Here is a 21,769-nt window from a genome sequence, read left to right as displayed (position 1 = left end):
CTAGGTTTCATTTACCAATATTCAGTTCAGTTCAGTTCAGTCGCTCAGTCGTGTCCGACTTTGCAACCCCATGAATTGCAGCACGCCAGGCCTCCCTGTCCATCACCAACTCCCAGAGTTCACTCAGACTCACGTCCATCGAGTCCGTGATGCTATCCAGCCATCTCATCCTCTGCCGTCCCCTTCTCCTCCTGCCCCCAATCCCTCCCAGCATCAGAGTCTTTTCAAATGAGTCAACTCTTCACATGAGGTGGCCAAAGTACTGGAGCTTCAGCTTTAGCATCATTCCTTCCAAAGAACACCCAGGGCTGATCTCCTTCAGAATGGACTGGTTGGATCTCCTTGCTGTCCAAGGGACTCTCAAGAGTCTTCTCCAACACCACAGTTCAAAAGCATCAATTCTTCAGTGCTCAGCCTTCTTCACAGTCCAACTCTCACATCCATACATGACCACAGGAAAAACCATAGCCTTGACTAGACGGACCTTAGTCGGCAAAGTAATGTCTCTGCTTTTGAATATGCTATCTAGGTTGGTCATAACTTTTCTTCCAAGGAGTCTTTTAATTTCATGACTGCAATCACCATCTGCAGTGATTTTGGAGCCCCCCAAAATAAAGTCTGACACTGTTTCCACTGTTTCCCCCTCTATTTCCCATGAAGTGATGGGACCAGATGCCATGATCTTCGTTTTCTGAATGTTGAGCTTTAAGCCAACTTTTTCACTCTCCTCTTTCACTTTCATCAAGAGGCTTTTTAGTTCCTCTTCACTTTCTGTCATAAGGGTGCTGTCATCTGCATATCTGAGGTGACTGATATTTCTCCCGGCAATCTTGATTCCAGCTTGTGTTTCTTCCAGTCCAGCGTTTCTCATGATGTACTCTGTGTATAAGTTAAATAAGCAGGGTGACAATATACAGCCTTGACGTACTCCTTCTCCTATTTGGAACCAGTCTGTTGTTCCATGTCCAGTTCTAACTGTTGCTTCCTGACCTGCATACAGATTTCTCAAGAGGCAGGTCAGGTGGTCTGGTATTCCCATCTCTCAGAATTTTCCACAGTGTATTGCGATCCAACAGTCAAAGGCTTTGGCCTAGTCAATAAAGCAGAAATAGATGTTTTTCTGGAACTCTCTTGCTTTTTCCATGATCCAGCGGATGTTCGCAATTTGATCTCTGGTTCCTCTGCCTTTTCTAAAACCAGCTTGAACATCTGGAAGTTCACGGTTCACGTATTGCTGAAGCCTAGCTTAGAGAATTTTGAGCATCACTTTACTAGCATGTGAGATGAGTGCAATTGTGTGGTAGTTTGAGCATTCTTTGGCATTGCCTTTCTTTGGGATTGGAATGAAAACTGATCTTTTCCAGTCCTGTGGCCACTGCTGAGTTTTCCAAATTTGCTGGCGTATTGAGTGCAGCACTTTCACAGCATCATCTTTTAGGATTTGAACTAGTTCAACTGGAATTCCATCACCTCCTCTAGCTTTGTTCATAGTGATGCTTTCTAAGGCCCACTTGACTTCACATTCCAAGATGTCTGGCTCTAGATGAGTGATCACATCATCATGATTATCTGGGTCATGAAGATCTTTTTTGTACAGTTCTTCCGTGTATTCTTGCCACCTCTTCTTAATATCTTCTGCTTCTGTTAGGTCCAGACCATTTCTGTCCTTTATTGAGCCCATGTTTGCATGAAATGTTCCCTTGGTATCTCTAATTTTCTTGAAGAGATCTCTAGTCTTTCCCATTCTGTTCTTTTCCTCTATTTCTTTGCATTGATCCCTGAAGAAGGCTTTCTTATCTCTTCTTGCTATTCTTTGGAACTCTGCATTATCATTCCTTTTCTCCTTTGTTTTTCACCTCTCTTCTTTTCACAGCTATTTGTAAGGCTTCCCCAGACAGCCATTTTGCTTTTTTGCATTTCTTTTCCATGGGGATGGTCTTGATCCCTGTCTCCTGTACAATGTCACGAACCTCATTCCAAGTTCATCAGGCACTCTATCTATCAGATCTAGTCCATTAAATCTATTTCTCACTTCCACTGTATAATCATAAGGGATTTGATTTAGGTCATACCTGAATGGTCTAGCGGTTTTCTCTACTTTCTTCAATTTAAGTCTGAATTTGGCAATGAGGAGTTCATGATCTGAGCCACAGTCAGCTCCCGGTCTTGTTTTTGCTGACTGTATAGAGCTTCTCCATCTCTAGCTGCAAAGAATATAATCAATCTGATTTCGGTGTTGACCATCTGGTGATGTCCATGTGTAGAGTCTTCTCTTGTGTTGTTGGAAGAGGGTGTTTGCTATGACCAGTGCTTTTTCTGGCAAAACTCTATTAGTCTTTGCCCTGCTTCATTCTATATTGCAAGGCCAAATTTGCCTGTTACTCCAGGTGTTTCTTGACTTCCTACTTTTGCATTCCAGTCCTCTATAATGAAAAGGACATCTTTTTGGGGTGTTAGTTCTAAAAGGTCTTGTAGGTCTTCATAGAACCGTTCAACTTCAGCTTCTTCAGCATTACTGGTTGGGGCATAGGCTTGGATAACTGTGATATTGAGTGGTTTTCCTTGGAAATGAACAGAGATCATTCTGTCGATTTTGAGATTGCATCCAAGTACTGCATTTCAGACTCTTTTGCTGACCATGATGGCTACTCCATTTCTTCTGAGGGATTCCTGCCCGCAGTAGTAGATATAATGGTCATCTGAGTTAAATTCACCCATTCCAGTCCATCTTAGTTCGCTGATTCCTAGAATGTCGATGTTCACTCTTGCCATCTCCTGTTTGACCACTTCCAATTTGCCTTGATTCAAGGACCTGACCTTCCAGGTTCCTGTGCAGTATTGCTCTTTACAGCATCGGACCTTGCTTCTTTCACCAATATTAGTGAAATGCTAAAGGAATGTTATTCCGTTGACCTTCTTGTCTGTTTCTGAGATTGAGGCCATTTCTACCAGACAGCAGTGTTACTACCTTCTACTTAGAGACCGCTGACTGGGAGAAACTCATCTTTCTCTGCCAGAAATTGAGGCTAGCTGTGCTAAAGGGAAGTGTTGGAAAGCATGGTGCATAAAGTGAGGTTTGATATTTTGCCCACTCAGAATTAAAGGAGAATTGCAAAGAAAATGACTTTCATGCTGTGATGGCATAGTATTTGATTCCATGTTGATACACTGAGGAGAGTAATTTCTTATACCGCTTTTGGGAAAATTAGTCTAAAGAAATTGGGTGACAGGCAAACTTGGCCATGGAGTACAAAATGAAGCAGGGCAAAGGCTAAGAGAGTTTTGCCAAGAGAATACACTGGTCATAGCAAACACCGTCTTCCAACAACACAAGAGAAGACTCTACACATGGACATCACCAGATGGTCAACACCAAAATCAGTTTGATTATATTCTTTGCAGCCAAAGATGGAGAAGCTCTATACAGTCAACAAAAACAAGACCAGGAGCTGACTATGGCTCAGATCATGAACTCCTTATTGCCAAATTCAGACTGAAATTGAAGAAAGTAGGGAAGACCACTAGACCATTCAGGTATGACCTAAATCAAATCGCTTATGATTATACAGTGGAAGTGAGAAATAGATTTAACGGACTAGATCTGATAGACAGAGGGCCTGATGAACTGTGGACAGAGGTTCGTGACATTGTACAGGAGGAAGAGATCAAGAGCATCCCCAAGAAAAAGAAATGCAAAAAGGCAAAATGAATGTCTGAGGAGGCCTTACAAATAGCTGAGGAAGGAAGAGAACTGAAAGGCAAAGGAGAAAAGGAAAGATATAAGCATTTGAATGCAGAGTTCCAAAGAACAGCAAGGAGAGATAAGAAAGCCTACCTCAGTGATCAATGCAAAGAAATAAAAAACAACAGAATGGGAAAGACTAGAGATCTCTTCAAGAAAATTAGAGATACCAAGGGAACATTTCATGCAAAGATGGGCTTGATAAAGGACAGAAATGGTAGGGACCTAACAGAATCAGAAGATATTAAGAAGAGTTGGCAAGAATACACAGAAGAACTGTACAAAAAAGAGCTTCACTACCAAGATAATCACGATGGTGTGATCACTCACCTAGAACCAGACATCCTGGAATGGGAAGTCCAGTGGGCCTTAGAAAGCATCACTACAAACAAAGCTAGAGGAGGTGATGGAATTCCAGTTGAACTAGTTTAAATCCTGAAAGATGATGCTATGAAAGTGCTGCACTCAGTATGCTAGCAAATTTGGAATACTCAGCAGTGGCCACAGGACTGGAAAAGGTCAGTTTTCATTCCAATCCCAAAGAAAGGCAATGCCAAAGAATGCTCAAACTATCGAACAATTGCACTCATCTCACAAGCTAGCAAAGTAATGCTCAAAATTCTCTAAGCCAGGCTTCAGCAATACGTGAATCGTGAACTTCCAGATGTTCAAGCTGGTTTTAGAAAAGGCAGAGGAACCAGAGATCAAATTGCCAACATCTCTTGGATCATCGAAAAAGCAAGAGAGTTCCAGTAAAACATCTATTTCTGCTTTATTGACTAGGCCAAAGCATTTGACTGTGTGGATTACAACAAACTGGAGAATTATTCAAGAGATGGGAATACCAGACCACCTGACCTGCCTTTTGAGAAACCTGTATGCAGGTCAGGAAGCAACAGTTAGAACTGGACATGGAACAACAGATTTGTTCCAAGTAGGAAAAGGAGTACATCAAGGCTGTATATTGTCAGCCTGCTTATTTAACTTCTATGCAGAGTACATCATGAGAAACACTGGGCTGGAAGAAGTACAAGCTGGAATCAAGATTGCTGGGAGAAATGTCAATAACCCAGATATGCAGATGTCACCACCCTTATGGTAGAAAGTGAAGAGGAGCTAAAAAGCCTCTTGATGAAAGTGAAAGAGGAGAGTGAAAAGGTTGGCTTAAAACTGAACATCCAGAAAACTAACATCATGGTATCTGGTCCCATCACTTCATGGGAAATAGATGGGGAAACAGGGGAAACAGTGTCAGACTTTATTTTGGGGGGCTCCAAAATCACTGCAGATGGTGATTGCAGTCATGAAATTAAAAGACGCTTCTTGGAAAAAAAGCTATGACCAACCTAGACAGCATATTAAAAGGCAGAGACATTACTTTGCCAACAAAGGTCCATCTAGTCAAAGCTATGATTTTTCCAGTGGTCATGTATGGATGTGAGAGTTGGACTGTGAAGAAAGCTGAGCACCAAAAAATTGATGCTTTCGAACTATGATGTTGGAGAAGACTCTTGAAAGTCCCTTGGACTGCAAGGAGATTAAACCAATCAGTCCTGGGAGATCAGTCCTGAATATTCATTGGAAGGACTGATGCTGAAGCTGAAGCTCCAGTACTTTGGCCACCTGATGCGAAGAACTGATTCATCAGAAAAGACTGTGATCCTGGGGAAAGATTGAAGGCAGGAGGAGAAGGGGACCACAGAGGCTGAGATGGTTCAACAGAGAAGAGTTTGAGTAAGCTCAGGGAGGGATTGAAGGACAGGGAAGCCTGGCGTGCTGCAGCCCGTGGGGTCGGAGAGAGTCAGACATGACTGAGCCCGTTAACAACAGTCTTAAGCCATTATTCCCCAACTTCACATCGACTGTAGAATCTATAAAGATAACTGACAGTGGGCACCCCATCACAGAACCATGGAAGTCCCCCTGCCTCTAACTGAGTTTTCAGGATGTCACGCAGACCCCAGAGGATGGAATCCATTGTTGTCCAGCTGAGAACTGTTTCACTCCTGGTTCCTGAAGACCAGGGCAGAGTTGAACCTGAGAGTTGACGATCAGTGCCCGCAGCAGTGAGCAGGAGAAGCATTCAGCCCCTGACCGTAAAGCAGGGTGGCGGCTGGGGGGGGGGGGCGGGGTAAGAAGAGAATCTTGAAAACACAAGGAGAAATGAGGGAGATGTTGCTGAACTAAGTTCACTAATTCGGCCTGGAGGCCTCTTCCTTTTGGATGCTATTATCACATTTTTTAAAGATTTTGTGTGTGTGTGTGTGTGGACCATTTGTAAGGTCTTTATTAAATCTGTTATAATGCTGCTTCTGTTTAGGTCCCCACCCAGAGATCGAGTCCGCACCGCTGCGCTGGGAGGTGACGTCTCAGCCTCGGACAGCCAGGGGCGTCCCGTGCAGGCGACTTTAAGTGGGTTGCTCTGTGCTTCATCTGAAGCATTTTTGGCATCTTAAAGGCGTCTCTGGTTCATACCTGGATGTGCCCACAGCTCAGGTACTCAGTATACGGTGTAACCCAGTTCAGGCTTAGACATGATTCAACTTTTTTTTTTTTATGTGAGTTCTGCTGAACTGAACATTGGAGTCATTTCTTTTTCTGCATGTGGATTTGGTGATGTGCCTATGAGAGTGATTTTCATGGTGAAATAGGAGAAGAAATAAGATTTTCATGGTGAAATTAGAGGAGTGGGACCTAGGGGAGGCAGCTGGCGATAGGGATGAAACAGTTCCTCAAACCTTGTGTGCTGACTTTCATGGATAGGCCTCCCATTTTACTTCGTCTAGGGCAGTATTTTTCTCTCTACCCACCCGCTGCCTGTATGAGGCCAACATGTCTCTTCAGTTCCTCCCTTGCCCCCGGGTCTCAGAGACCTCAGTCTCCCTATGAGACGCCTCCTCGATCTCACTGGTTGCTGCTGTACCATTTGAGTTAGAACCTTCTCTCCATCTCCCCCAGTTGCCCAAGGTCACCCAGAGAGTTAGCAGGGGAACTGTGCGCAGAACTCAACTGCTTAGACAGGTGGGTCTAATCTTTTTCACTTCGGTTCTCCCTGAGGTAGTCTTCCCTCTAATAGTAATTCCCTTTGGTATTAAATGATTAGAGCGTGCTCTTTCTGTGTAGCTGTCGGTCTTTTATTGGACACTCAAAGAGAGAAGTAGAGGCTATTGATGTGCTGGAAGCATTGAGATATGAATGAAAAAGAAAATGTAAGCTCAATTTCCACATAGAATTGTCCCACAAAAGGCTCAGACCCAGCTGAGGAGGGTTTGAATTTATTAGTATTTGCTCCAACGAACCTCCAAATTGTCTCCATTTTGGACAACATGACTCCCAGCCCCTGGAAAGGAAGAAGGAGACGTGGGTTCAGTGAGTTGATCACCAAATCATCAAATAATGGATCTGGCTCTCCCAGACCCTTGGAGAAGGAAATGGCACCCCCCTCCACCACGTGTTCTTGCCTGGGAGAGCCCACGGACAGAGGAGCCTGGCGGACTGCAGTCCACGGGGCCCCAGAGAGTCAGGCCCGACTGCGAGACAGCACACTCTCATACCCTTGGCGTGTCCCCGAAGCGCACACACTCACACGCGACCGCTCCAGGCGCCTCACTCTGCAGGGCTGTTTCTCGTCCTCCGCCTTACCTTGGGTCAGTGGCTGGCCATTGCTCAGAAGTTTCCAGTAGGTTCTGTCTTTACTACTGGCGCTTATGCCCTGAACAGAGGTGACGAAGGGGCCCCACGAGGTCTCCTCCACTGTGAAGCTGTGGGGAATACCGAGTTGGTACATGGATTCAGGATGTTCCAAGGCAACTCTCCCGTGGGCACTGCTTTTATGCACCTAAGAATCACTGGGAGATATTACACAGACCTCCTGGCCTTCTTCCCAGATACTTGATTCTGGAGATCTGGGCCAGAACCAGGAATCTGCATGTTTTATCAACTTTCTAGGTCATTCTGAGGCAGGCAGTCTACAATCCATGCAGGTTATAGAAATGCTGCCCGTGCTTTCTGCCCCCCCACCTCCTGCCATAGTAGACACTTGGCCATCGACGCTTCCTGACCTTCTACCCACGACAGTAACGGTGTGAAGATGCTCAACAGTGCAAGAAAGTGTTAACCAGCTGTCCCAGAGGTACTCAGGAAAAGGAAAGGATAACTTAATAGCTCATGTTTACTTATTAAGAAGTGACATAATTGACATTTGTTTCATAGTCTTTAGTCAGATTTTTCTATCTTCCTGGGAACACTTGAAAACAGGCTTTATAAGGACATACACACACAGATACATATTTTCTTCTGTATGATTTTCTCTGTTGCATCTTAGAGCATGTTATTAGACGCAATAAATGCCAGTTAGGCTTAAGGAATCCATTTAAGCCGTATTTTTCAGAGGTGAAGCCAATATCTGCATTTTAATATTTAACCTCTCCAGGCCAGGGAGCCTTAACTAAGGAGTCCCTGAATTGCCTATAAGGTGGAGGCGGCCTGGAGAAGCTCCCCAGTCTCTGTGAAACCTCAGATTTAAACGGCAAGTCTTGCACTCACAGATTTAGAGAATGAACTCATGGTTACCAGGGGGAAAGGGTGGCTGGTGGAGGTGGGGTGGCATAGACTGAGAGTTTGGGATCGACATGTACATGCTGCTGTGCGTAAAACAGACAACCAGCAGGGACCTGCTTACAGCATAGGGAACTCTCCTCAACAGTCTATAGTAGCCTAGATGGGAAAAGAATTTGCAAAAAAATAGATACTTTTATGGGTATCTGAATCACTTTGCTGTATACCTGTAACTAACATGATTGCTAATCAACTATACTCCAATATAAAATAAAAAAACAACAAATGACACATTTTATGCACTTGTTCATTTTCTGGGATGAGAATTCCACTCAACTGACTTTCAAAGGGGTCAGTGATTAAAAACCAATTAAAACGCACTATTCTAGACACAAAATGTGTGACTCAGATTCTGTTAATTGGAGGAGTTCTGCTGACAGAAGAGAGATCCCTGGTACTTATTTGTCTGTCTATTAATATCTGCTAAGTGCTAGAAGAGGAAATATTTCCCCTCCCTTTTTAAAATCCATGTGCTGTGCTATGAGGATGAGCAGCGAAGCTACTAACTGAGAAGTGTTTTAAATGTACACTGTACGCTGGTGCGGATGTATTCCTGCTGAGTCATAATCACATTAAATTCCTTAACCTTAGGCTAACTATTGGGCTTCCCTCGTAGCTCAGGTGGTAAAGAACAGCCTGCAATGCAGGAGACCTGGGTTCGATTCCTGGGTTGGGAAGATCCCCCGGAGAAGGGAAAGGCTCCCCACTCCAGTGTTCTGGCCTGCAGAATTCCATGGACTGTGTAGATGTACCGAAATAGAGTCTTGTTTTTCTCCTGAGCAGCCTTCATCACATCGAGGAAGACAGAACCCTTTCTCACGGTGACTTCAGTGTGACTTGTCTTGTTGATTTGCACAGAATATTTGACTAAGATGTACAAGGGTGCAGTTGTGGGCGTCGCCGTATCAGGCTTCTCAGTGGAGACATTGAATTTGACTGGCAGAGACAGGAAAGTAGAGGAGAATTATTATTCAGAAGAATAAAAATGATGTCAGAGTCTGCACACCTCTCCAACCCTATGCAATGACTCTTTCCCCGTTAATGCGGAAGAGGGTTTATACCAGGAGCCCGGATCAGCAGTCGGGGGGTGGGGAGTGAGTGGGTATCTGTCAGACAACTAAAGCACAAATTAAAACCATATACTCACCAGCTTGTGAAGGCTTGTGTTTGCCTCAGCTTCCAGCTGTTGCGGCAAATCAGTTGCCCCGTTTCCCGTTTCTCACAGAGGCTCCTGATTGTTCTTTTTTTTTTTTTTTTTGGCATTGATGCAGCATACAATAATGCCCCACCCCTTTACTTTTCTTTTTTTGAGTACTTGCTGATTTTTTTCCTTTTTGTGAATTTAAAAAATAAGTCACTTATTAATGTGTTTGTTTTTGGCTGTGCTGGGTCTTTGCTACTGTGGGCCTTCCTCTAGACACGGTGAGCAGGGTGGCTGCCTCTAGCTGTGAGGGGGCAACGCTCCCTGCTCCTTGCTGTGGCTTCTCCGGTTCTGGCGCACGCTCCAGGGCACGCGGGCCCCGGGGGTCGCGGCTCCCAGGCTCCAGAGCGCAGGCTCCGGAGTCGCGGTGCGTGGGCGCTCAGCACGTGGGGTCGTCCCGGGCCGGGGCTGAACCCGCGTCTCCTGCACTGGCAGGGGGGTCCCACACGACTGGACCACCAGGGCAACCCCCGGGCCTTTCAATTTTTTACTGAAGTATTGACACACAACGTTGCGTTAGTTTCACAGGTAAAACACGCCTCGACATTTATATGCATGAGGAATCGATCAGCACTGGGACTCTAGTAACGGTCTGTCACCATACAAAGTCACTACAATAGCGCTGACGGTATCCTGGGTGCTGCACACAATGTTGCCATGAAGCGTTTATTTTACGACAGGAGGTCTGTCTCCTAGCATCCTTCCCCTAGTTTTCCCAACCCCTGCCTTTTTATTTGTTCACATTTATAGAGAGCATTACGTGCCAGGCGCTGTGTGCTATTTGGCATGAATTATCTTCTTCAGTCGTTACTAGTGCCTGTTACATACGTTGTCATTGGCATCCCTTACAGTAGAAAACTTTTAAGCTTAGGGTTTTGTCCAAGTTCCCTAAACCCATATGTGGCTGAATCAGAAATGACCAAGACAGAAGGAAAAGTCTCCCTTCTTCATACCTTGTTGCAAAATCAGTGGTTTGATTAATGGTTCAAGCTGTAATTTCCTTATAACGCTGCCACATTCTTTCCCATTGACGTCACGTCTCTGGGTGCTCACGCATCGAGCCCAGTGAAAAGCCGGAGACGTTACACTTTCTAGGCTGGGAATGATGCTCAGAAAATCTCTCTGTATCCAGCAGTCAGAAAGCACCCCTTGAGAGACTGACACCCTTTAGTCACTTTCCAGCTGGCTTCATGGCAAAGAATCTGCCCGCCAATGCAGGAGACACAAGAGAGGCTACTTTAATCCCTGGGCAGGGAAGATCCCCTGGAGCAGGAAATGGCAACTCACTCCAGCATTCTTGCCTGGGAAATTACATGAACAGAGGAGCCTGGTGGGCTACAGTCCAGGGGGTCCCAAAGAGTGGGATACGACTCAGCAAGCACGTTTATCCGTTAATCAACGCTGCCTTGTTGTCAGTGTTTGAACCAGGAACAGCGTCTACTCCCCTAATAAGGACAAATCCTCTGGCAGTTTTGGTCCCTGATGGCATGAGGGCTGTTTTGTCTGGGAACTGTTATACTGTTCCCAGACAGGTTTAACTGGTTCCTTCTGGTACCCAAGGACATCTCAGCCTTACACACTTTGGGTGTTATGCTGAAAGGCAAAACTGTTCATTAGTGCTATACCTGGATTGTGGCCACAAGAAGGGCTGGTGACATCCAGATAGGTCTTTCCCATCAAGGCAGGTAAGATCTGGGCTGCAGCAATCGGCAGGTAAACTACTCCCTGAGAAATGTTGTCAAATACTGCGCGCAGAGTTTCTCGGCAATTTCTTTCATTTTTGTAATAGTCCGATGAGACAAAGAGAGCCTAGTGTGTGTGTGTGTGTGTGTGAGAGAGAGAGAGAGAGAAAGATGGGGAGAGAAAGAATGAATGGGAGAGACTTCACATTGCGGGAAAGCTTGAATCTAATTTGGCAAATCTTGTTTGTACATGGACTACATGGGAACCACCTTAGACTGCTAAGGTACCTTTCAAGAAGCTTACAAGCTAGTTTGGGTGGGGAGGTGGGGATTGTTTAATCACTCAAGCTTTCATAGCATCAATGAGAACAGTCTTTCTCTACCGTATTCACTCTTTATTGCTCACACTGAAACCATACGAGATAGTCTTAACTATGAGATAGTGTTAACCGAATAGGTTTAACAGATTCTTGTAAAGGAATCCCTAAGATGAAGGTCCTAAGACCGGTGTCTCCAACCCCCAGCCCCACCCTGGGGGCCGCGCCGCAAGGGGTGAGCAGCAGGCCGGTCAGGGAAGCTCCCCTTACCCCTCCCCAGCGCCCGCCTTACCTCCTGCACCTCCGCCTGCGCTACTGTCTGAACTGTCCCGCCCCGACTCCCGCAGAAAAATGGAACTGTCTTCCATGAAAGTGGCCCCTGGTGCCGAAAAGGTCGGGGACCTCTGCCCTAAGAGAAGGGCTTCCCTGGGGGCTCAGCTGGGAAAGAAGCTGCCCGCAGTGCGGGAGACCTGGGTGCGATCGCTGGGCTGGGAAGAGCCCCGGAGGAGGGCACGGCGGCCCACTCCGGCGTTCTGGCCTGGAGAAGCCCGCGGACAGAGGAGCCTGGCGGGCTACAGCCCGTGGGGTTGCAGGGTCAGACACGACGGAGCGGCTAAGCACAGCGCAGGCCTGAGAGAGGCGTCCGCAGCGCGGCCTTCCCGAAGGGGAAGGGGAAGAGCTCTTACGCATCAGAGAGGCGGCGAAGGCCCGGCAGAGAAGGCGGCAGGAGCAGGGCCCGGAGCTGCGACGGCGGCTCGGTGAGGACAGGCGGAGGTGGGCGTGCGGCCAAAGGGGGCAACGTAGGCACGGCCAGGGCCGGCCTGTTGTGGTGAGAGTGTCTGAGTTTCAGTAAGACCCCCAGAGGATGCCTCTTGGCTTCGGAGGACCGGTGTAGAGAGGACACGCGGCAGCCAGCCTGGGGAAGAGCGTCGGAGCCGGGCCGGCAGACCCTGAAGGTCCTGGGGTGGTTGCTGGACAGTGGGAAGCCTAAGAGGTTCTTGAACAGAAACTCTCCAGGCAGCAGGTGTAAACTGGACTCAAGGGGCAGCATGACAGGGTAGGGAAATTTAAGAGGGTACTAATTAATTTCCCGGGAAATCCCATGGAGGGAGGAGCCTGGGAGCTACAGTCCATGGGGTCGAAAGAGTTGGACAGGATTCAATGGCTAAACAACGACAAGAGTAAGACAAGGACTAAGGTGGACTGAGCTTGAAGACACTGATCTGTAGTTTCTCGAGGAAGGACAGTTCCCCTTTCCATCTTTTCTTGAAGACTCTTAAAGGTAACCAAGTGGTCAGTCAGGGTTTTTTTGTGTGTGTGTGTGAGTTATTAAAAACGACACAAAAAGAAAACTCGTTAGGGACTTCTCTGGTGGTCCAGGGGCTAACACTCCGTGGGGTGGAGTGGTTGAAACCCCATGCTCTGAATGCATGGGGCATAGGTTTGATCCCTGGTCTGGGAATTAAGATCCCACATACTTTGGGGCATGGCCAAAAAGTAAATAAAAGTTATACAGGTCATCCTAAAAAATCTCATCACATTCTATCTTCTTTTATAAACAGTGTGGGGGGTAAGCAGCTCTCGATCCTGCCATGGATGACCACCACCTGTAGGCTGACCAAGACCGAGCCCTCGCGCCACACCTGAACTTGTGTACTACCGACTGGTGTGGGATGTGAGCATTAGTGCTTTCTAAAAGCTCCTCTCCTCTAGGTAACTCAGACGTGCACCCAGAACAGGAAGCCACTGCTTTATGTTAATTTCTAGCATAGCCAGTGTAATAAAGAAGAGCACCAACAGGACAGCCTTAAGACTGGACCCTTATTTACATCATCATCACCTTGTCGTTTTCTGCAGGAGCCCAGTGCCGCTGGGCTGAACACTCTGATCTTCCTGCGCTTTCGTCCTTGCTTCTTCTCTCCCTATGAAAATCCTCTTGTCCCGGGTCAGCCTGGCAGACCCCAATTCATACCAAAGACTTGGTGAAATCCCTTTTTCCCCCTCTGTGCTTTTCCTCATCTCTTCTTGTATCTACCCCTTAGCGTTGAGCTGATCAGTGACTAAACTCAAGAATACATTCTTGGTCTTCAAAGAACACACACAGGACAGTGTAAGCATTGAGTGTGAGTTCTGACACCAACTATTTTGGTCCCACCGCCTCTCCATCATGCTTGGGCTTTGCTCTGTTAGGCAATTGACTGGTACCCTGTGATTCATGCTCTTAGTCTAGGAAATGGAGGTAATAATTCCTTCTCCATTGGTTGGTTGTGCATTAGTGACTTTATGTCAATAATTATCACCTGCTGTTACTGCCTCTGCTACTTCTTATTTCCATAACAATAACGTGATTTGGGAGGTAAGACAAAACACTGACCAATGAATGGTATGTGGTAAAGCGGGAAATGACGTGTTAAAGAGCAACAAAGCAGACTGCGGTGGGCACTAGCATTGAGTGCAGGCAGGAAAGCGGGGCAGAGACGCTGCGTGTGGCGGGTAAGGAGAGGTTGCACTTCAGGCGGGGGGGGGATCGTGATTAAAACAAAGTCAGGCGGATAGTGAGTCCTCAGGAGACCGAGAGGGAAGGAGGAAGATGCTGCCTTCCGCCACGACCCCGTTCTCTGTCTCCTGGTTCGCCTTCTGACTTACCTGCATAGCCTCTCCCGTGCTAAATATGTTTCCAAGGAGGCCCTGTTTTCCCTCGGCCTGGATCTTGTTTGCCAGTGACGCTATGTAGCCACTGATTTTACGCTTTGTGTTCGCGTTCATCTTCTTTTGTGTATCCCTCCGCACACACGTCAGAGCAAGAACAGCCATCGCTCCGGTATCTGTCAGGAAGCAAAACACTGGTGACCGAGTGACTAACCCTCCTGGGTTCACCCTGGACTGAGTGGTTTCCTGCTACGTGGGGCTTTCGAAACGAACAATAGGAGGCCTCCAGGCAGAACGGGGTGCTTGGTCATGCTCGTTAACGATGCAAGAGAGGAATTTCCAGGTGCAGTAGCCAGCCTCTCGCCCTGACCTCTCAAGTATGTCAGGATTCCCTCCTTATGTGGGTAGCCGCGAGCCTTGCACGCAGGAACTCGCATCTTGGTCACAAAAACACAGTCGATTTGTCGGTGCAAACACACAGTCTCCTTTTAGGTCGTGGGTGTTCTCATCTTTTTCATCTTTCAGCCACGTTGGCAAAGAAATTGAGAAAACCGAGGATGATACACCAAACAAAAATGTCTCTACCTTTCCAAGGTTTCATTAGACTGATTTGCAAATAGCACTTAGGAGAACTGTTTATTCAATAAACACCCTTAATGGGGAGGATATGGCAAGAGATGAGAAGAGTCAGGGTAAGACCTGCTTTTCTGGCTCATTTCTTGGTTCCTTCTGTTTTCTTTAGGTCTGCTGCCTTCCCTCTCATAGAAAGAGAAACATAAGAAATTCACATTCTCCTTATTACTCTGAGACACTGGATGGTGACTTTCTTAGAGCTTCTTGGAGAAAAATGAGTTTGTGGATCTGTCTAAAAGGGACTCCTTTTTGGATGTGTAAGCTGATCCCGTGGGAAATTTCTGGTCCTTTTCCATGATGGATACACACCTTATTGATCAAAATATTGCTTCTTACCACTGGGGAGAGTGTACTGTTCAAGTAAGGCCAGGCATCCAAATGATTCCAGTGGGTTAGAGAAAGGATAGGTGAATTCCACTGCATTCCCTTTCTCTAACATTTATGCGTCCTAAGATATCTTATCTGATAATCCTCATGATCTATCCTCATTTTACAAGTGGGGAAATTAAAGTTGAGCGCTAACATCCATTGGCTACTCAGAGGAAAGGGGGAGAAGGAACTGGGCCCTTTACTACACTGCACATCTACAAAGAGGCTTAGGCACCATCCAATATCCATTCTTCGAAAAAATCCTCTTCTGAGAAGACTAAGGTAGCGAGGAAAGAAAAAACTCAAGTACTTATTGGTAGAAAAATATAAAAGACAAGGCTTCCTGGTGCCCATGTCCTTGAAACCAAGGGAACTGGGTTTAATGACTTACCTACTGAGAACTGGTCCTCAAAATAATAGTTCTTATTTTCAGGAGTGAAGTAATAAGTCACACTGGTGATTGAGTAGCGCCCGTTGAACAGACACAAGGCCAACAGGGCCAGGCTGAGCTGGTAATAGTTAGTCAGTGGGTTGCCGCTGTGCGCCTCTGTCAGGGAGGGAAGGAACAGCTTATTCACGCAGGTGGTCCTGGAACAGTACATTTTAAGCTTCTTTCTACTTACTCTGTCTCCAGTTCTTTACATTTAAAGAGAGGCGAATAAGCGAGGCGAGAGATTGCTCAGAGAAACAGCAAGCTTGAGGCATTTAAAGGCTTTTAAGGTCCACCAAAGGCTTCCCTGGTGGCTCAGACAGTATGGAATCTGCCTGCAATGCGGGAGACCTGGGTTAGATCCCTGGGTCAGGAGTCCCCTGGAGAAGGGAACAGTTTCCCACTCCAGTCTTCTTGCCTAGAGAATCCCATGGACAGAGGAGCCTGGCGGGCTCCTCCTTGGGGTTGCAGTGTCCGACATGAGTGAACAGCTAACACTTTCACTTTCAAGGGCCACCAAATTCAGCTCCTCTCCTTCTCCTTTATGCCTCAGGAAATTTGGCATTAAAGAGAGAAAAATACTGTTCTCCCAGCAATCCCACTCCTGGGCATGTACCCTGAGAAAACACTAATTCAAAAAGATCTGTGCACCCCAGCGTTCGTTGCAGCACTCTTTACAATAGCCAGGACGCAGAAGCAAGCTGACAGAGGCATGCAGAAAGGTGCGGCGCACATGCACAATGGAATAAGCCACCGAAAGGAACAGAGCAATGCCATTTGCAGCAACATGCGTGGGCCCAGGGATTCTCACGCTGAGTTAAGTCAGCACAGACAGACAAGCAGCGCATCAGATCACGCATGTGTGGGATCTGAGGAAAAGGCACAGGCGGACTTAGCTACAGAGCGGAAGTGGAGTCACAGGTGTAGAAGACAAGCTCATGGCTATGCCGAGGGATGAGAGGTGGGGAGGGATAAATGGAGGCTGGGACCGACATACAGACAGCCACACCCCACTCCTGGCAACCCCAGGGACTGTAGCCTCTGCCTGTGGGACCCTCCAGGCAAGCGTACTGGGGCAGCAGCAGCAAGACTGCACCCAGGCCTGGCACACGGTGTGTGCCCAGTTGCTCAGTCATGCCTGAGTCTTCACGGCCCCCTGGACTGTAGCCCTCCAGGCTCCTCTGTCCTTGGGATTTTCTAGGCAAGAATACCGGAGTGGGTTGCCATTTCCTTCTCCGAGATTCAGCCATGTCTCCTGCGTTGCAGGCTGGTTCTTTCCCGTGTGAGCTACCAGCCCATATCCACACTGCTGTAAGCAGAATAGCTGATGAATACGGACCTGCTGTGTAGCACAGGAAAGCCCACTCAACACTCTGTAATGGCCTGTATAGGAAAAGAGTCTAAAAGAAGAGTGGGCAGATGGCTATTAATATAGAACCGATTCACTTTGCTGTACACCTAAAACTGAAACAATATTATACCTCCACCACACTCCAATAAAAATTTAAAGAAACACTATCCTGATGTTCAGATGGTTACAGAGCGAGAACTGGCACCCAGGAGTGCGTCTCACCAGCAGCCGCGACGCTCAGCCTGTGTTCCGGCGCCTCTGCCATCTTTGCTCTTGTCCCAGAATCATTAAGCGTGTACACTTTGGTGCTTATGACACAATGTCTCATCTTGATCAGCTATTTCTGGTGTAATTTGTTCAAAAGCCAAGCTTCTGCAGAGACCTGTGACCTGTGTGTTTGCATGTGGGAGTGTGTATTTATCATCCAGTGCGAGGTAAGCTTGAGGTAGGGTCAAGGCTTAATTGAACATATTGGAAAAGAAAACTCAAGACGCATCTAAAGAAAGCAGAAGGGACAGTGGTCTCCAAAGGTGCAGTGGGCTGAGTGGAGGGAAGAAGAGGAGGAGCGAGCAGCCGGAAGCTGCATGCTGCTCTCCACCAGCGGAGGAGAGGCGACGGCGTCCGGGGCCTCTGAGCGTGTGATTCTCACCCATGTTCTGAATTTCTGCTTGGAATTTGGCTCCAAGTTTGCTAACCAGATGAGCACCACGTATAAGCTCTCTATCCTGATTTTCACATGCTCCCAAAGCCAGAATATCCACGGCAAGCTCTCCCGAGGTTAACTCCATCTCTGAAAAGGAACGCATTCAAGTTAAACGAGGTGCATGCGCGTGGTTTTTTGCCGCCTGCCTTCCTTATATTGCTGTCGCTGTTTTGTCCTGTTCTACTCTTTACTAATGTTTCATTGTCCTCTTCTTTATCCCCCCAGAGCCTTTCCTAGCAGAGCTGTATAAATGCAACCTAGATCTTAGTCTTTCCCATGAAGTTACAGGCTCTTTTAGGGATCAAGAAATCCTTGAACGAATAGAGATAGATAAATAATAAAGCCTTGGAATCTTGCTCCTTGAGGGCACCATCTCACCAGGATAGGAATAATCGACTTGTATCTAAAACATCCAAATTCTCAGGCTCCTCCTATCCTCACAGTAGTATCGTTGGGTAGGGAGGGGCGGCTGTGTCTTCCCCTTACACTCAGTGTTGAAATGAGAGTTTCAGTGTGGACTCGGGTCTCGATTCCAGTCCGTATCTCTGCAACTCCGTGGTCACCTCTCTGCTTCAGCTTCCTTGGTTGTGGCCCACGCTCTTGTCTGGTCCTGACCTCAACTTAATGACGTAAATCTTAATGGATGAGCATGTATGATTTCTTTTGCTTTTCCTATTTTCAGGGCCCAAAGAAGGAAAGCTTCACTCTACAGTGAGCGGCAGGGGGTTGAGGATTTGAGGTACTTTTTGTCACCTCAATTAAAAAAATTTTATGTGAACTGTATTTTGAGAAAACCCCACTACATACTTGGACTAGATATTTTTTTGAAAATTAGGTGACATTGGTTTATAACATTATATAAGCTTCACGTGCACAATAGTTTATTTCTACGTCTGTTCATCTCAAGTTTTCTACAGCTAAGATGGATGTACCAGGGATGACCTGGACACACAATTTTTAGGACTCACTGGAGATCGTCTTTATAGATGGGTAAGCCTTTCCCTAAATGTTCTGGGGAATACAGGTGCTCACCTCTGCTATTTATGTCTTCTTTGATTTGTCCACTCAGCTGCTGTTCTAGCCTTTGACTCTTAATCCCAACAAGTCTGAAGGTCAACAGGACGTTGGCATCTTGGAACCGTTCGGTGTACTTTGCGTTTAGCATCGTGTTTATCAGAGGTTCTATATGCCAGAAGTTGGTTTCATTTACCCCTGTGGAAGGGAGAGAGGAAATAAGAAGCACACACATAGAATATTAGGGCTAAGAGCAGGAATGATGCTAAAATATTTAGTAGCAGGCATGGCATAGACACAGACCCACTTGGTGGCCACTGGCGATGTTGCTGGAATGAGACAGGGCGGTCTGGAGCCCCACTCTGCCATGTATTGCTTCTTTGCCAACCAGCGTGTTAATGCTTAAACAACTGGATCAGCCTTACCGATGCACACCTTCCAAGTCCCCGCCTGCAACCCAGTCTGCTTCCTGGATTCAGTCGTCTGCTCCTCCGTCTTCTTCTTATTCACCTGGGTTAATGCTGACAAGAAGGAGAGAGAAGATAAAGCAGGCAAAAGTTCTCCCTGTTACTAGTGATTGACCCCAGAGCTGCACTGCCTGATTGCCCAACTGGCCAGGCATCAAGATCAAGGCATTATTCAGCAGGGAGGACCCTTTGAAAAACCTTCCAGTTTTAGCCTACAATGTGTCCAAGTCCCAGGGGCAAGGATGGAGGGAGTCCTTCTATGTTGTGGAATTAAAAGGAGAATCCAGAGCTCCCAGGAAACCGGGAGGAGGAGAGTTAACCATCACTGAAAATATTTCTCAGCGTACTTTGACCATCACCTAAGAAAATCCTCCCCATCTCCAGATTATCTCATGGGCTTGGGGAATAGTGAAACGAACGCGAACCTTGGGCTCAGGAAGATCTTTCCTGGGGTCTTCACTCCTTAACTTGTAACTGGGGGTGAGTTATGTAACTTTCCTGACTTCAAGAAGTCAAGAAACAGCCAAAGAGAACGGACAAGAAACCACCAAACAAGCTAGAAGATGCCGTATGTGCTGTTACTTCTAGCTCAGCTCGAATTTCTGTCACTGTCCTTAGCGAGTCCAGGAAGTGTTATTTTTCTCGCCCACCTGCCTTTAATAGAGAGAGTTAGGAAGATCTGCACGGAGTGATTGAAGAAGGTCAGGGTTTGTTACGGGCGTACTTGGACAGTTGTGAGTCACCTCTGAGATTCGGCTTAGCAGGTTTTTTGGCACTGAAATAGACTTCCTTAGTTCCTGGTAAAGGAACAACTCAGGTCAACTTCCGTAACTACTAAAAGCAAAGTGAATTATTTTGTGCTGTGAATGAAACCTCAAAAGCCTGATGGAGAACCCTCTTCTTATGCCGCAACTGAGGAAAAGACAGGCCAGGAGAGAGAATGAGGAGCTGGCAGACTCTGAACCTTCATCTTTCCACCGTGGGATGGATTTCTTCTTGTAGGCTAGAGAGACCAGGGAGATAGAGCTGCAGCTGGTGCCACACAGTAGCATCACCTCTGGCCTGGTCTGAAGCTCAATTCCATGGTAAAGAATTCCAACAGAGAAATCATGAACTTGTGAGCTGTATAACTCCAAGAAATCACCTGCTTCAACAACCTTCTTTGGTTATTCTTCATTTATGAATGAAGCTAAAATGATTCATGGGACTTCCCTGTCAGTCCAGTGGTTAAAATTCTGTGCTTCCAAAGCAGGGTGTCCAGGTTCGATTCCTGGCCAGGGAACTAGATCCCACATGCCACCGCTAAGACCCAGCACAGCCAAATAAGCAAACAAAGAAACGTTAAAAAGGCACTGGTTCATTCAGTTACTAAGGGGTCACACCCGACCTGAGGCCAGCTTTTCCTTTAGTCACTTAGTATTTTTTAACAGAACCACGCAGTCTCTGGAGCCTCTACCCAAAGGAGAGAAGATGGGTTTTTACCCATGTCCCGTGGGGAAGAGTTGAAAAGAGGAAGATGTACAGCTTAGAAGATCTAACTCGGTCAGGACAAGAGAGCAATCTTCATTATTTGAAAGACATTATTAACATTACTTTTTTCTTTGTAGTTACAAGGAGTTAACCCCAAACCTTTGGGTTGAACTTCTTAAAAATAGATTGTATCTCAAAGTCACAAGATATCTTTCCATGATCTGAAAACTTGTCTGAGGTCATGAATTTTCTGCTCTTAAAAATGAAAGAGAAAAGACAGTTCCTTGACAGGGCTGTTGTGGTAGAAAGGATCCTAGCCTAGGAAGAAGAGCGAAACAAGTTAATACTAGATCTCTGAGCCCTCTTAGAATAACATGCATCGTAGAACTGTCCCCCTACCTCCTGTCACCCTTTAGGTCGCTCATAGAGCCCAGCGGCATCCAGCATTGGAACTGGGCCTTTTCTCAGGTAACTACACAGTAGCCTCCAGGAGAGTGCCATAGCTCAAAATGCTCAAAGTTGAGAGCAACTTTAGCTCAAAGCACACTCACCGTGCATCTGGCATAGTTGACTCGGAATAAGAGAGAAGACCAGCAGCCCCGCTAGGGCGAGCTGGCGTGAGGGTCTCATCTCTCCAGCCGTGCTCAGGAGTGGTGAGGCTGGGCTGGCTCTTTATGGGTGATGGACGGAGGGTACTGGGAGCTCCTCCTTCCGTTTGCCTCAATCTCTTTCACTCAAGCAAATATTGAGTAATGTCAGGAGGTGCGGTCGCGTTTGCCCAAATAGCGTAATAAACCAGGAAGACTTGAAAGGCATTGCTAGGGAGAATGAGGAAATGATATTTCTTTGCTTCCCATCTTAAACCATTAGGGTTCAAGTTCCTTTCAGTCCAATGAGAATGAATTATGTGAATGACTGTTTTCAGTGATGTTCCCTCTTTCCCATTTCACCTCCTGAGAGATTAAATGTGATGGGGGCAGGGCTTACAACATGTAAAAACGGAAGCAGAAGTTGTGATTCTGAAGTTGGAACAGGCAGGATGGGGGAGCTTGGCATATGGGAAGGTCTTTGGCATAGTTCTTTTTTTTTTAGTTTTTAAAACATTTTAGGCATAGTGGTTTTTG

General features: G+C 46.6%; 1 protein-coding gene across 1 annotated transcript; it reads right to left on the bottom strand.

Annotated features, from left to right (window-relative positions):
• On the bottom strand, window positions 6,377-21,369 carry TCN1 (transcobalamin 1). The gene is made up of 10 exons (XM_005690335.3): window positions 21,197-21,369; window positions 19,134-19,229; window positions 18,727-18,906; window positions 17,641-17,781; window positions 15,602-15,757; window positions 14,206-14,384; window positions 11,186-11,369; window positions 9,112-9,295; window positions 7,385-7,503; window positions 6,377-7,082 (listed from the first exon to the last, which is right to left on the bottom strand). Exons 1-10 carry the CDS (start codon window positions 21,273-21,275, stop codon window positions 7,021-7,023), a joined length of 1,380 nt encoding a protein of 459 aa, XP_005690392.1. The 5' UTR covers window positions 21,276-21,369; the 3' UTR covers window positions 6,377-7,020.

Source organism: Capra hircus, chromosome 15, assembly GCF_001704415.2.
Source record: "Capra hircus breed San Clemente chromosome 15, ASM170441v1, whole genome shotgun sequence".
Taxonomy (NCBI): Eukaryota; Metazoa; Chordata; class Mammalia; order Artiodactyla; family Bovidae; genus Capra; species Capra hircus.
This window is presented reverse-complemented; position numbering and strand designations above follow the sequence as displayed.

What these genes read in the sequence shown, in the direction of transcription:
- TCN1 (XM_005690335.3), bottom strand. Translation starts at nt 21,275, where the DNA reads ATGAGACCCTCACGCCAGCTCGCCCTAGCGGGGCTGCTGGTCTTCTCT. An exon ending in TCAACTATGCCAGATGCACG is followed by an intron (nt 19,230 to 21,196) that starts GTGAGTGTGCTT and finishes CCTTCTTGTCAG; the next exon opens with CATTAACCCAGGTGAATAAG. An exon ending in AAAAACAAGACTCTATTTCG is followed by an intron (nt 7,504 to 9,111) that starts GTACATCTACAC and finishes TATTCCCCACAG; the next exon opens with CTTCACAGTGGAGGAGACCT.